Source organism: Strix aluco, chromosome 32 (assembly GCF_031877795.1).
Source record: "Strix aluco isolate bStrAlu1 chromosome 32, bStrAlu1.hap1, whole genome shotgun sequence".
In the NCBI taxonomy this organism is placed as follows: Eukaryota; Metazoa; Chordata; class Aves; order Strigiformes; family Strigidae; genus Strix; species Strix aluco.
In genome coordinates, this window is record NC_133962.1 from 30,131 (window position 1) to 43,285 (window position 13,155).

Below are 13,155 nucleotides of genomic sequence, written 5' to 3' on the forward strand. Positions count from 1 at the left end.
TGTAAGGAAAAACAGGATTTTTTTTTTTTCCTCTTCTGGCCGCTTTCATTGGCTACACAGTTTTCCGTATAAAACGCTGAATGAGTCAAAATGTCATTTGCTTCCCTTTTTGTGGGAGCAATTGTTTGGTTTAAAGTTCCCGGCTCAATATTTTTATTTCCGCGTTAGGCACATCGCTTTGGCTTGGTCTGTGACCTGACGACTTCAAACCCAGTATAAATCCATCTTACACTCTCCGGAAAATTAAACCATCACGAGCTAATTTTTTTTCCCAATTTAGTGATGGATAACAGTTTAAAAACCACGTAGGTGCCCGCGTCCAGCTGATCCCACCAGCTGCTTTTCTGGGAATTTTTAACAAAGATGCAGCGTGTTGAGCGCCGGTGTCTGACGTCCCGTTTCCTCCCAGGATGTTCAGCACACGGATATCGACTACATGGAAGGGAGGAAAGATTTTACTTACGACAAAGTGAACTTCAAAGACCTCCCCAGTTTTCAAGCTTATTTGCATGATTATGGGCAAAAGTACATTATCATCTTGGTAAGCATTTAGCTGTTTGTTTTTCCATTTTAAAGAGCATCGTTATCAGTATAAATGTTACAGATATATATGTTTCTATTATTTCTATAATTATTATAATGAATTATAATAATTTCTATATATATTTCCCTTATTTCTATTATATTTTAATATCTTTGTTGTTCCATGAGACTTCTTTCTGTGTAGCTTCTGGGCTTTACATAATGGGTGTGGAGAACCAATACTTGGTGGGGAGAACAGTTACGTATTAAAATGTATTTAATATATGTTATATATATTAATTAGATTAAAGATAATATAATTAAGATAACATTCTATTCATATTATATTTATTTATAAAATATGAATTTAATATATGTGATATATTTAATAATAATAACTACCATTATTGTTATTTTTATTATTTTTATTGTTTTTATTGTTTTTATTATTTTTATTATTTTTATTGTTTTTATTGTTTTTATTGGTTTTATTGGTTTTATTGGTTTTATTGGTTTTATTATTTTTATTGTTTTTATTGTTTTAGTATTTTTATTGTTTTTATTGTTTTTATTGTTTTTATTTTTATTATTTTTATTATTTTTATTGTTTTTATTTTTATTATTTTTATTGTTTTTATTGTTTTTATTTTTATTATTTTTATTGTTTTTATTTTTATTATTTTTATTGTTTTTATTTTTATTATTTTTATTGTTTTTATTATTTTAATTATTTTAATTATTTTTATTATTATTATTTTGTTACATGAGCCATCTTTTCATGTTGCTGGGCTCCACGTAGTCAGTGGAGAGAATCAGTGACTGATGGAGACAAACATTACATATATTTATATACTTATATATTTTTAAATACGTATAACACGGTTATATATGTATATTAAAAAAAAAAGAAATCATATCTGTCGTTACACGAGGCGCCTTCCCACGCGGTTGCTGGGCTCTACATAACCGATGGAGAGAACCAAGAAGTGGCGGAGAGGACTCTTCTCTTTTGTGTGTTTTTCCCCTTTTTCAGGATGCTGCCATCAGCACCGAGGCTCTCGCCGACAGTTCTCCTTACCAGGCCTACGAGAGGGGACAGAGCAAGAAAGTTTGGGTGAACGAGTCGGACAGGGTAACGCCGTTAGTCGGACAGGTGATTAACCCTTACGAAGTCAGAGCCCAAATCCCATTTAGTTTGGGCCGGGTAATCTTCCTGTTTTCTGCTATTCTCAACATTTTGTAATATTTCCTGATTTTATATGATTTTTTTTTTTTTTTTTTACATTTTGACCTTTCAAAAGCAAAAGCGAGACATTTTGAAGGGTTGAGAGACGTAAGTATCTAATACCTGTTAATTTTCAATAGGTATCAGGGAGCGATTCCCCCTTTACTGCTTTGAAAATCTCGTTATAACCAGGGTTACAAGTGCAGCGGCTTATTGTCAAACTTGCATAACTTAAAAATAATTCCGACTTTAAAACTGGAGTTTAGAACTCACAAGTTAACAAAGCCACTTTCTGCCTTCTTTCTGAGTGTAAATTTAACAATAATATATTAAATATTAATTAATGATGATATTTCACTCGTGCAATTTACACCTCAAAAACCTTCTCCTGGTCACTTTATCAACACTGTCCTGCAAAACTGATAATCCCACGGTTTTACACCCAAATGTTTCTCTGAGAGAGCGATTTACATAAATCTGAAGGAAATCTGAGGATTTTCATCTTTCTGCAAGGTCATCAACAGCTGAATTTAATTATTTCTCTTTTTTTAATTGCAGGTGTGGCCGGGCAGAACCGTCTTCCCAGACTTCACCAACCCGGACTGCACCAGCTGGTGGGTGGAGGAATGCAAAATATTTTATAACCAGGTGCCCTATGACGGGATCTGGATTGTAAGTAAACCCCGAAATTTTCACATTTTGCAAAAACAGGCTGATGGCAAGTCAGGTTTTAGTCTGCATTGATCCAAAGGAAGAGTTACTGAGAATAACCTGAAATCCACGTGGGATTTGTATCTTTTCCGTAGCGTTCAGTGCGCTTGGGTGAAATCCTTGTTTTTCTGGTGTCGGAGGGATTTTATTAGAAATTGCATTTGTCCAATGCGTCGGATGCTTCTTTCAATAAAGGGTATTTAATGTAATTTAATTTATCCAACAACTGACTGTGACCAGGATCATAATTACTACACTTAATTTTAATAATCGGTACCTTTTGGGAGAAATTATTTTCCCTCTAGAGAAAAGATGAACAACTTTTGTAGGATTTTGTGTTTAGCTCAGACAAATCTTATTTCTCAGCCCGGAACAAATAACCTTTGTTTATAACGCAGGGTTGGGGATAGTTCTTGGTTTCTCCACTTTGGGTGGAGTACGACCATCACCACTCAAAATCACCTTTTGGGTGTTTAAAAAGATTTTTGTTTTTCTTTGCATATTTTGTTGCTGGATGAGGAATTTGAGGAATTCATTTGGAACATGAATATTATTCTTTACATGTTTCTTGTGCCCCCAAGTCATAGTTGCTGCAAGTGGGTTTGTAACGGTATATTTGCCTGAAAACCCGAGAAATATTGCTGTTATGAGTAAATGTTATAGCTGCCATTTGAAATTCAAATTTGTGGTTTTTCAGGATATGAATGAAGTAGCCAACTTTGTTCCAGGCTCAAGCAAAGGCTGTGAGCAGAACGACTTGAACTATCCTCCTTTCACGCCCCGTAAGTCCGTTGTCCTTCGCTGTGGAGCAAAAAACCGAAAGAAACCCAAAATGTTTGTGAATTATTGTCCCATCAGCTGAGAGCACGCGAGGGGATTTTTACTGCAGGTTTTACGGAGGGTTTTTTAAGCGTTATTATTGACTGAAATATGCCTACAGCCAGGTCAAAGATGCGGTTTGTTTAGCACGTCAGAAAAGAATGTCTAATATTACTCTTTTCCAAATGATCACGGAATGGTGCCATTGCCTTCATTTGATATAACATTGTTATATATATAATTTTCTTGCAATGCCAACGGTTTTAGAGGTGTAGGCAGTGCTAAAGTGGAATTGAAATTCTTTATTAAGTCAGAAATTTGATTGTTGCGGGTACACGGTCAGATCAAATTATTCGGCAATTTTGAGTGTAGTTTTTGGGTGAGTTCTTCCTGGCGTGAAAATCCATCTTGAAGCTGGATTTAAGCTTATTAAACTGAAAAATTGAAGTAGCATCGGGCTACTAAATCCTGCCCCGTCAGCAAAGCTGCATTTGCACATTTAGCAGCAGTCAGGGAGTTATTTTGCTGTTTCTGCATTGATTGCTGTGAGATATGGGAATTTTGAAGACAGAAGTATTCTTTGTTAAAGCAGAGGTGAATAAACCTGGAAACCCGTAGGAACGTCGTGCGACACAGGCGAGCACTGACCACCTCGGAGCACTGGTGTTAGTGCAAATGCCAAACCGAGAAGAGGGTCAAAACGTCATGATTGTGCGTGAAGGAAAAGAATAGAAATACTGGGTTTTTTCCCTTAGTTCAATGGATTAAACTTAATTTTTTAAAAAATAATTTAATTAAATAAATTTCAGTGCACTTCCAAACGTCTTTCCTGCAGGTATTGTTGATAGACTCTTGTATTCCAAGACGGTCTGCATGGACGCGGTGCAGAAGTGGGGGCGACAATACGATGTTCACAACCTTTATGGATACTCGATGATCCTCTCCACACAACGGTGAGGAATCCTTAATATCTTCACGAAAAAGGGCAGCGTAGAGCATATGGCCTCTATTTAGAGCGATTTCATTCCCAGGGAACCTGGTCTGGGGATCAATATGAACGACCAGTCTTCCCACGATGGGCTGAACCTGGTCATTCAAAATTGCATTTTTTTTAAAATTCCAATTGAATTCTGAATCAAAATTCAGAGTCCCAGTGGTGGATTTCAGTGATGCTGCTATGAGTAGAGGAAGCTGAAAGGAGCCTGAGCTTTATTGTTTGGAGTTCAAATATGCCAAAGGTTGGCAGGCAAAAACTTACAGAAAGATTCTTTAAGATGAATATATACGTATTTTATTAATTTAGTTAATAGACACCTGGTTAAACTTAAGGCAGTCTGTGTTCTTAGCTTATTTATCATTGTGAATGAATAAATGAACATGAATAGAAACTTTCCTTATCACAAATCTCGTCATCTCCACAACTTTTTTTTTTTATTATTTTTTTTTTTTCCCCCCTAATTCCAACCTTTTTTTTACTTTCAGAGCCATCGAAACTTTGTTTCCTGGAAAACGAAGCTTCCTTCTTTCGAGGTCTACTTTTGCGGGATCAGGAAAGTACTCCGGACACTGGCTGGGAGATAACACGGCGTCGTGGGACCACATAAAGTGGGCGATACCGGGAATGCTGGAGTTTGGCCTCTTTGGAATCCCTTATGTATGAAAACAGTCAAAATCAGTGTGTATCCCTGATACCTGACCAAGCCTGATGTGTATAAGCCCATCTGAAAAATAATTTAAAATTATATAAATAGATACATATAAAAAATACATAAAACATTGTAGGAATAAATTACTGTGATGGTTTAGCCCCTGCCGGGGTCTGAGACCACGTGGCCTCTGCCCCTCGCCCACAAAAGGAGTGAAATACAAAGCCCCAAGACTGAAATAAGGAAAGGTTTAATACAACAGTGCAACAGCAACACAACAAACCACAACAATAACAATAACAGTAATAGTGATAGCAATTAACAGAGCAAAATAGCTACCAAATACAGCAGTTTGAAGCACGATGTACAAAACCACGAGTGCACCGCGCTCCGCGCCAGGAAAATGTGACCTGCCAGGATGTGACGTCCTCATGGTATCTGAATAACCCGGCTAGAGCTCCCCCCTACTGCTGGGGAAACTTAACCCTATCCTGGTTAAACCAGGACAATTACATAAATTAATAGAAATTAAAATATAATAATACATTGATCATACAATATAATAAATTAATCCCCTTTAATAAATTTTAATGCCCTATAGATGAAACCCTTTAGAAGTCTGCTTTAAACATTTTTTTCCCCAGGAATAGTTAATCTTTGGGCCATTTCCCTCTATTGTTTATTGAGTATGTGGCTATATGGCTACCAAATATATTATTTTATATGTTTCCAGCCCCCTGATGCCTCTCTGTTTGTCATTCATTAGTGACTGATGTGAAGCTCATTAAACGCAATAGCAACACCCAGTTATTCATGAAATGCCCACTTTCCTTTTCAGGGCTTGAATTTCTGTGACTTTTGGACTACTTTGTTAATGTTTGGATATTAAAACCAAACAAGAAGATAAATCTCTGGGGGAGACACCGATGAGCAGTGTTAGCTTGTAGACAGTTTAATTTTCTGTACTACCTAAATTTGATTTATTATTATATGTGTAGATGGTGGGCTGTAAAATTAATTGCAGAACTCTGATGTTACTGAAAAGATCCATGTTTACCTGGCTACTTCCGCTACAAAAAACGTCTTGGAAACTTCAGAAATTCTGTGGTTCAACCAGAGTAAGATACAGCGGGCAAATTTAAGTACAGATGAGAGGTTTGGAAGACTCTCTGTAGAAATGTTGCATGACTCTATTACCCTGGGTAGCAATTAAGGATGAATTGAAAAAAAAAAAAAAAATCTCTGCAACTCAGTCCTTGGAGGTTTTTTTGGGAGATGTTGGAGGCACAATGCGCTGTACAAACAATGCATTCTGTTTTTATTTTAAGATCGGAGCGGATATTTGTGGTTTCTTCGAAAACGTCACAGAAGAACTTTGCAGACGATGGATGCAAGTGGGAGCGTTTTACCCGTTTTCCAGGAATCACAATACTGAAAAATGCATAGTGAGTGGTACAGCCTGTTACGAAAACTTGCTTTGGGGTACACATTTCTATTCTGATAATTAAATTAAATTCCGACCATTAAATTTCTGACACTGACCATTAAATAGCCGATCTGGTTTGAAATTGGTACAGCCCTGTGCTTCGGGAAATCCTCCCTCCGAAAGGTTTAACGTCGTAGGGCAGGGGTTATTTGTAGGCAGGAGAGAATGCATTTGGCATAATTTCATTTTCTGAAATCATCATCTGACACCCAATTTGGTCCCCTTTGGTGTGTCTACAATGAGGTGCAAGCGCTTGCTGCTGTCTGACCTACCACCCTGATTTTTGACTGCACCCCTCAGTCACATCCTGAATGCTCTGTGCAACAGTAATAATAACAATAACAATAATAATAATAATAATAATAATAATAATAATGTACTATTTTCAGCCCCAGGATCCAGCCGCCTTTGGACCTGATTCAGTTTTGGTGAATTCCTCAAAACACTACTTGAATATCCGCTACACGTTGCTGCCCTACCTGTACACGCTCTTTTACAAAGCTCACACCCAAGGAGACACGGTGATGCGGCCGCTTCTCCACGAGTAAGTTTGACTTTCCCAACACTAGAACAAAAGAATTCAGACAGGTCAAACACTGTCGGGGATTTGCCCAATCCACCCACAGCCTGTGAAGGATCCTCATCACACCTACAGGCGTCTACGTTCACAAAACAGCCTTTTGGAGTCATGGGGAGAGTCATCAGAACCCATCTGTAATCTCTGCACGCACGTCGTTACGTCAGTGTCCGTTACGAAATGTCATATATGTCCATCAGGAGATATATATTTAAAAATTTTTAATTTCTTACCTTTATTTTCTGTATTTTCTTGAAACTCTTGAATAGAGCGATATTAAGACCAGACACCCCCAGACACACTTATCCATATACATAATTAGTTAATAATATTAATAATTTATTTATATTTATTAATTATAGAATTGTTATTAATTATAATAATTATATATTTGTAATAAATTAATAATAATTTTACAAGCGCCAGGACAAGAGGGAATGGCCTCAAGCTGCGCCAGGACAGGGTCAGACTGGCTCTTAGGAAGGATTTCTTTGCAGAAGGGGTTGTTGGGCGTTGGAATGGGCTGCCCAGGGCAGGGGGGGAGTCCCCATCCCTGGAGGGGTTGAAGAGTCGGGTTGACCCAGCGCTGAGGGATCTGGTGGAGTTGGGAACGGTCAGGGTGAGGTTCATGGCTGGACTGGAGGATCTTCAAGGGCTTTTCCAACCGAGATGATTCTGTGAATTAATATATACAAAAATTATAAGCTGTGACTTTACTTCCTTAACCTCAGATTTCCCCCACCAAAAATAGTTTTGGGATGTCACCATATGACGCTCTTCAGTAGTGATTCTAGACAGCTGGGACCTTGGAACCTTACGATTGCTCATGATAATATGAGTCGATACGTTATCAACAGGTCAGTGCGATTAATGCTGCTTTCCTCTCTGCTCAGGTTTTATTCTGAGGAAGCGACGTGGAGCGTGGACAAGCAGTTCTTGTGGGGTCCTGGGCTCCTCATCACCCCCGTGCTTGATCCAGTAGGTCACACTTCTTTGATCTCATGCGGCGAATTCACAGGGGCACTGCAGGGAATTGGCCCCAACAAGTTCAATTTCTTGACGCTTTGTTCCCCTCATTCTTTTATTCCCTTAATTTGAAACTTGCAGATTTTCTATCTTATTCCATCTCAGCTTAAAAGTCAGAGTTCCCCTATTTAGGGCGTATGTATTTCCCCTGAAATCATGCTCTTTCTGCATTTTTTAAGCTAAGTAAAAAAAAAAGGAAAAATAGGATCTTCCACTTCCTTGATGAACCTAATCAACTTGCTCTGGTCCTTTTTTAGCCTGAATTGTCCTGGCAAGGACTGGGAAGAGAATTCCCAAAGAGCCCCTTGTTCATAAGCTTTGCTACATCTCCAGTGGAAGCATGTGCCTTAATATAAACTTTGATTATACCCTTCTTTCATCCATATTAAATACCATTTCCTCTAATTTAATTTTCTCCTTAAATTCATTTTTTTCTAAATTTAATTTTCTCTTTAAACTCAATTTTCTCTTCAAAATTACATTTTCAATATATTAATTACATTCTTGTCTTTGGACTCCTCATAAACCTAGATTTGTTTTTTTTTTTTTCTTTTCTTCATTTGCTGCTCTCCGTGAGAGAGCCCACAACACACTTCTATCACTGTCTGAACAGAAAATCTTGCCTTTTTGTGCCATTATTTTTACATTGCTATATTACTTTTGCTTTCCCATCCTTTGAGAACCTGATCCTTTCAAAATTCTGCTTCACCCCCTCCTTGCGTGACCTCTGCACTTCACTTAGAGTCAGCTTCTTATTTCTCACTTGCTTTCATTTCACCTGGGATTCATGATGACAGAAAATACGGATCGTTGCTTTTTCTGTTGCAAAATCTTGTACATAATACTCACAAACTCTCGTACCACATACGCTATTTAGCAGAACGAAACGTTGGTTAAAGGTAACAAATATCAAAAAAAAGCCAACATGGAAAAAGTAAAATGAAGCAGATGGAATGATGCTCGTGACTACCCTCTGAGAGGGTTTCTTTGCAGCATTGTAATTTTGGGTTACAAACAGTGAGTTTCTGTTGTACAGCTTTGCTGAAGCGATATCTGAATTATCTCCCTTTTTGGGTAGGAAACTGTGAAAGAAAACAAAAACCAAGGAGAAAAATTGATAGTTTTCTCATTGTCACCTTTATTATGATTTTTGGAATTTTTGGCTTATTTACTTTGTATTTTCTCTCCCCTGACCAGTTGAGGAGGGGGAGTGATAGAGAGGCTGGGTGGGCACCTGGCAGCCACCCAAGGTCAAGCCACCACATTGGATGAACTTAAGCTTGAACGTGAAAGTAATTTCTGTGTTCCCCTTCCAGGGGGTGAACGTCATCCAAGCGTATATCCCTGATGCAGTCTGGTACGATTATGATTCGGTGAGTAACTGGGATAACTGGGTGGGGGTTGCTAAATGTCCACGTGAGAAGGTCACGTAGGTGTGGGTTGAGTTCAGGGTTTAGGAGGACCAGGATGAATGAAACCTTAATATATATATATATAAGCAAAATATAATATTACTAACACACAATATAATATTATATAATGCACAGTATAATATAATATTATTAACGCACAAAGGCGTTTGCCATTAGCTCTTGCTAATTTCATTTCCGGAAATAAATTTCCCACCACTGTGGTGATGGTTTGAGTTGGTGGAAAAGGGACACGGTTCGCTTCAGACATCCCAGCAGGACTTGGTCTCGCTGGGTTGATTATTAAACAAATAATCTGATGTAATAAACTGAAATAATATAACGAGAGTTACGTATTTATACATAGCATTCTATAGCGTTCTGGTCTGTGCTGGTTTGACTTTCATGACCATTGGCAGCAATAAAGACATCACAGAGCTGAAACCTTTGACTAAGAGGAAGAATTAAGGAAAAAGGAAGAATTAAGATAAACCTCAGGATTTAAGGCAGCAGCGAGTAATGCAACCTGCTCCTCCTCTTTCATCCCTGTTAATTAGGGTGCAAAAATCTGGTTGAGAAAACAGTGGACAGATATGTACCTTCCCGCAGACAAAATGGGGCTTCACCTACGAGGAGGCTACATCTTCCCCTTCCAACAGCCGGCCACCACCACGGTGGCAAGGTAAATCTCCAGAATGAATGTTTTCAGCACTAAATTGGTATGAAATGTGGTTTCAAGAATGGACTCAAGGCCACCGGGTTGCAGGAAAAAAAAAGTAACATCATCCTCCTTCTCCTTCTCCTTCTCCTTCTCCTTCTCCTTCTCCTTCTCCTTCTCCTTCTCCTTCTCCTTCTCCTTCTCCTTCTCCTTCTCCTTCTCCTTCTCCTTCTCCTTCTCCTTCTCCTTCTCCTTCTCCTTCTCCTTCTCCTTCTCCTTCTCCTTCTCCTTCTTCTTCTTCCTCTTCTTCTTCTTCTTCTTCTTCCTCTTCTTCTTCTTCTTCTTCTTCTTCTTCTTCTTCTTCTTCTTCTTCTTCTTCTTCTTCTTCTTCCTCTTCTTCTCCTTCTTCTTCTTCTTCTTCTTCTTCTTCTTCTTCTTCTTCTTCTTCTTCTTCTTCTTCTTCTTCTTCTTCTTCTTCCTCTTCTTCTCCTTCTTCTTCTTCTTCTTCTTCTTCTTCTTCTTCTTCTTCTTCTTCTTCTTCTCCTTCTTCTTCTTCTTCTTCTCCTTCTTCTTCTTCTTCTTCTTCTTCTTCTTCTTCTTCTTCTTCTTCTTCTTCTTCTTCTTCTTCTTCTTCCTGTCATTGTTATTATCATCATCATCATAATCACCATCACAATCATCATTATTATAATTATTTTATTAGCAGCATTATCATTAGTATGCCATTACAATATTACATTATTAGTAGTATTTGTAGTACTATTTGTATTATTATTTACTAATATTTAGCATTTGCCCTTCGAAATTTGGGAATAACTGTCAGTCACCACTCACTGCCACGGCTGATGACAAAACATGTTTAATGATTAACCAGAGGGTGTTGGGTTTTTTCTGTGTGACATTTTCTAATCTTGCCACGGATTTTATTCTGTTGCATGAAAATCTCTGAACATGGAAACCTCGGGCAGCCAGGGACTAACGCAAGACAGTTCTCAAAGTTTCTGAAGCCCTGTGAACACTGTACTCTTAATAAGAACCTTAAAGACTGCTTAAATATTTACTCTACAAAATTGCTTTTTTTTTGGTTGTTTGTTTCCCCCCCACAGCCGTAAGAATCCCATGGGACTTATCATCGCACTGGATGACAATAATGAAGCAGCTGGGGAGTTATTCTGGGATGATGGAGAATCCACAGGTGAGCCTTTATGAAATAATGGTGACAACCAAAATATTAATACTCACACGTTTGAATCATTGAGCTGGTTTCATGGAAAAAGGATAATTTAAAAAAAAAAAAATTTAAATTTTAAAAAATCTTAAAAATGAAAATACGTACGTATGAAATGTGATTTCAAGAATGGACCTAAGGCCACCGGGTTGCAGGAAAAAAAAAGTAACATCATCCTTCTTCTTCTTCTTCTTCTTCTTCTTCTTCTTCTTCTTCTTCTTCTTCTTCTTCTTCTTCTTCTTCTTCTTCTTCTTCTTCTTCTTCTTCTTCTTCTTCTTCTTCTTCTTCTTCTTCTTCTCCTCCTTCTTCTCCTTCTTCTCCTTCTTCTCCTTCTTCTCCTTCTTCTTCTCCTCCTCCTCCTCCTCATTCTTCTTCTTCTTCTTCTTCTTCTTCTTCTTCTTCTTCTTCTTCTTCTTCTTCTTCTTCTTCTTCTTCTCCTTCTTCTTCTTCTTCTTCTTCTCCTTCACCTACTTTTTCACCATCAAGTGGAAAATGTAATTGTGGGGTTTTTTTTGCTTGTTCAGATCCCACAAAATACTCTTACAGAGGTAAAGATTTTTCCAACTGTTACCCCGTCCTGTCACAATTGATATATTTCCTGTTATGCACCCAAATGAGTTCCGGTGGGTACAAGAACACACGTAATCCACGTTTCACAAGAAGGTTCAGTTGAAGGTGAAAAACTCGTTCACTTCCTGAATGGTTTGGGATTAGTTCAATTCATGGGGAAGTCACCAGAAATGGCGTTAACTCGAGCAGTGGGGTATCGAACCCACCATTTGTTACGGCATTTGGTTCCCACGACATATGCACGGATTTGAGTAAGCTGAACCGGCTACACGTGTTGTTTCCAGCCTCACTTCTCATTAATATCTGCCTGAAAATTTATTTTCCACATATAATGATCAGGCCAAAGCCGTGCAACCTCGTGTGATGAGCCGGGGTCGATACCACTCCACTCCTAAGTGCTTTTCTATCAAACAATTTACATTCTTTTTGAGACAACAATTTAGTGTAATACTAAGGTCATAGCTGAATTCTACCCAAGTAAAAAACTTGAATTTTAGGCTAAATTATTTTTTCTCACTGAATGCCTTTGGAGCACAGGTGTGTCTAAGAGAGGCAAAGGGGGCTCCAGGGCAATGGAAGACCCTTGCCAGCAAAAATACTGTGATTTTTTAATTTTAATCTTGAGATGAAGGTGTTTTTGGAAAACGATGAACCTTGAATTTTCTAGAGTATTTCTGAGGCTTCAGTTAGGCATCTGTTTTTATTGGATTTAAATGACTTTGGATACTTAAATCCTTCAGGTGCTTTTGAAGCTTCTGTCATTCAAGACACATTTTCTAGAAAAGACAGAAAGCCGTTTAAACATCGATTCTGGAATGATTTTTGGAAGACATTTTATAAAACACTCAAGTTTGTATTAAAGGGAGATTATTTTTTATTATTATTACTATATGATTGCTATATTATTACATGGTGATGATGATCGTTGCTCTCATTTGACAGATTTTATTGCTTTATTTGCAACCAACTGTAATATTAAGAGCACAGGGCTTTCTTTTATGGCACATTCCTGCTACTGCATTTCGGGTGGAATTGGTCGTCTCTAATCCATATCCTGTTATTTCCACAGGCTGCTGGGAATGGGAAACTTAATGGGGTTTTCCGAAAAAAGGGAAAAATATTTGAGCTTCATTAACTATACTGAAATAAAACGTAGGTTAGAAACTAGAAGTTCCTTAACCTTAGAGAGCAGATCAAGTCAAATTACTAAAACACATCAAAAGTATATGCTGAAATGGCACATATTTGACATGAATTTATATTGATTTAATTGGAGAT

General features: G+C 37.8%; 1 protein-coding gene across 1 annotated transcript in view; it reads left to right on the plus strand.

Moving 5' to 3' along the window:
* LOC141916954 (maltase-glucoamylase-like) overlaps positions 1-13,155 on the plus strand; it is a 53,752-nt gene that overhangs the window by 13,863 nt on the left and 26,734 nt on the right. Inside the window, 12 exon segments of the mRNA XM_074809955.1 lie at positions 370-541; positions 1,556-1,675; positions 2,306-2,419; positions 3,156-3,240; positions 4,113-4,230; positions 4,760-4,931; positions 6,252-6,368; positions 6,799-6,953; positions 7,880-7,964; positions 9,329-9,385; positions 9,979-10,103; positions 11,186-11,274. Coding sequence (XP_074666056.1) covers positions 370-541; positions 1,556-1,675; positions 2,306-2,419; positions 3,156-3,240; positions 4,113-4,230; positions 4,760-4,931; positions 6,252-6,368; positions 6,799-6,953; positions 7,880-7,964; positions 9,329-9,385; positions 9,979-10,103; positions 11,186-11,274 — 1,409 coding nt within the window.